At 62.7% G+C, this 2380-nt stretch overlaps 1 protein-coding gene across 1 annotated transcript in view; it reads right to left on the bottom strand.

Moving 5' to 3' along the window:
* The window catches only part of CPNE9 (copine family member IX), a 7173-nt gene extending 5785 nt beyond the window's left edge, over nucleotides 1-1388 (bottom strand). The window contains exons 1-4 of the mRNA XM_009999315.1: nucleotides 1361-1388; nucleotides 1235-1281; nucleotides 880-983; nucleotides 647-686 (exon numbers count right to left, since the gene is read on the bottom strand). Coding sequence (XP_009997617.1) covers nucleotides 647-686; nucleotides 880-983; nucleotides 1235-1281; nucleotides 1361-1388 — 219 coding nt within the window. The remainder of the gene's footprint in view (nucleotides 1-646; nucleotides 687-879; nucleotides 984-1234; nucleotides 1282-1360) is intronic.
* Between the last annotated feature and the right edge of the window lie 992 nt (nucleotides 1389-2380).

Below are 2380 nucleotides of genomic sequence, written 5' to 3'. Positions count from 1 at the left end.
TGGGAGAGCTCAGGGGCTCCTGCCACAGCTCCCTACCACCCACACCCACCCCTCACCCTCCCAATTTGCCCACCAGACCTGCTCCCACCCTGCCCCAGGGCCATGCCAAGCATCCTGGACCTCACCCTGTGCCCCAAGAGCCACCCCCTTGCCCAGGAACCATCCTGCACCCCCAGGACCATGCCAGGTGCCCAATCCATGTGCTTTGGACCCATCCTATGCCCTGAGGGCCATTCCACAGCCCTGCCCTCCCACCCCCCAAGCTGCCCCACATGTCCTGGACCCATCTCTCCAGAGCCACCCCATGTACCCTGAACATATCCTGCACCCTTCAGTCCACCCTACACCCATCCTGCACTCCCCAAGCCACCTCCGCAGTGCATCCTGGCCCCATCCTGCACCCTGCCCCACCAGGAACACCCATGGGCCAGGGTCCCAGGGCAGAGAAGGGGCTGGTGTGTGGTGAGTACCTACCTTCTGTCAGTCCCCATGGTGCGTAGAGAGATGGAGAGTGGGTTAGAGACCCCTGAGGCCAGGGCCACCTGTACCCCCCTGACAGCACCTGCACCAGGCACAGCCTCGGGGTGCCCACTACAGTGTCACACCTGGGGGTCACTGTGTGACCCCTGGCACAGGTTGTGCTCACCTGCTTTAAAATGGAGCAGCTCTTGGAGTCCACGTTGTAGCTGGTGATAGGAGAGCAGAGCCCTGAGCCCCAGGAGGCAGCCCTGCTTCCCCCACCCGTTGTGCTTTTCACTGCTGTATCCTTATTTATTATCCTTATTTATTATCCTTATTTATTACGGCTATTTATCACTGACTCGGTGCTTTGCTCCACCCCAAGCTGGTGCTGAGCCCTTCCCCAGCCATCCCACTCACACATCGAAGCGGAGGTTTTGCTTCTCCTCAAAATAGTAGTCGAGGACGAACTTGCGGACGAAGTCGGGGTTCAGGGTGTTGTCAATCACCTCGGTGCGCCCAAACTGCGGAGACTGGGGTGTGAGCAGCCCCCCCACCCTGGGAGCCCTCCCCAGTGCAGCTGCCTTGGTGCTAATCCCGGTGGGGGGATTAATGCTGTTGGCGGGACCAGATCACTAGCGTGGATGTGCGTGGCCATATGGGCCCGTTTAACCCAGACGGGGATTAGGCAGGAGCACAGGCACTGGGAGCAGCAGCAACCCCGGCACGGGGCTGGGAGCATCCCCAGGGACCCGCTGAGAGGGACCATGCTCACCTCCTTCCACTCGCTGCTCCCTGAGCTCTGCACGAAGAGGACCACCACTGTGGGGAGAGGAGCAGAGCCAGGCTGCCGTGCCGTGCTGTGCCCGTGCTGTGCCCCCTGCCCAGCCCTGCCACCCACCTGGGTCAGACTTGGAAAACGTGTCCATGTCCAGCAGGTTCCTGGGGGGATGAAGCCAGGTGTGAGTCACCTTGGGTGCCACCCACTGCCCCTAGTGAGCCCCCGTGTCCCCCCCATCATGCCAGAAGAGCATGCCAGCATCTGAGGCTGAGAGCCCCGGCACCCTGGGGGTTGTGGGGGCTCCCACCGAGGGTTTGGCAGGACTGCGGGGCGAGCGGGGAGCAGCGTCTCCAGCACTGATGATGATTAAACATGACAGGGAACCCATTTAGAGGATGAAACCTTCCTTCCTGCTGCTGGTGCCAGCTGAGTGCCCGCTGCACCCCGGCAGCACGGCTAATGGTGGGGCAAGGAATAAGAAGAGACACTTAGAGCAAGGGCTGGGCAGCCAGAGGGGACCAGCTCTGTGCCCCTGACGCAGCTGCCAGCAGTGCAATTGATCATGATTGATCATCATCCTTCACACAGTGTGACACCAGGAAGTGCCGGGGGCAGTGACCAGCTCCGCAGGGATCCTTCCTGCACCCCCAGGGAGGCTGCACAGGGTGGGCTGAGGCACAGCCAGAGGCTGTGGGGCTCAGCCAGCTCTCTTGGCCCCAGCATGCAGGGACAGGGGTACAGGAGAAAGACACCCAGGGCTACCCCAGCAGCCCCGGATGGGGCTGAGCCCTTGAGATGCTGTGAAGCTGAAGCCTTCCCCTGCCCTGGGCTGTCTCCAGGAGCAAACCCCAGCCCGTGCCCAGAGTTGCCAGGCCACACAGCCCCTAGTCCCTCTGCCCAGAAGGGTTGGCAGGGAGGGCAGGCATTCACCTGCAGAGAGGGGGCACGGCAGCTCCTGGCCCCGACTAGAGTTTGCAGGGCTTGGGGACACAACAGAGCTGCCCATCCAGGCAGGGGATTCCGCAGGGCTGGCTGCAGGCCTTCCCTGGCCCCTCAAGCAAGGGGGTTGCCACTGCCCAGGAGGCTGCTGCTAGTCCCTGCGGGCAGGACCCCCCGGCTGCAGGCCGTGAGGGCAGTGGC

This window comes from Chaetura pelagica, unplaced genomic scaffold (genome assembly GCF_000747805.2).
Source record: "Chaetura pelagica isolate M959 unplaced genomic scaffold, ChaPel_1.0 scaffold316, whole genome shotgun sequence".
NCBI classification, from domain to species: domain Eukaryota; kingdom Metazoa; phylum Chordata; class Aves; order Apodiformes; family Apodidae; genus Chaetura; species Chaetura pelagica.
Note: the sequence above shows the minus strand (reverse complement) of the source record. Positions and strands in the feature narration are given on the sequence as shown.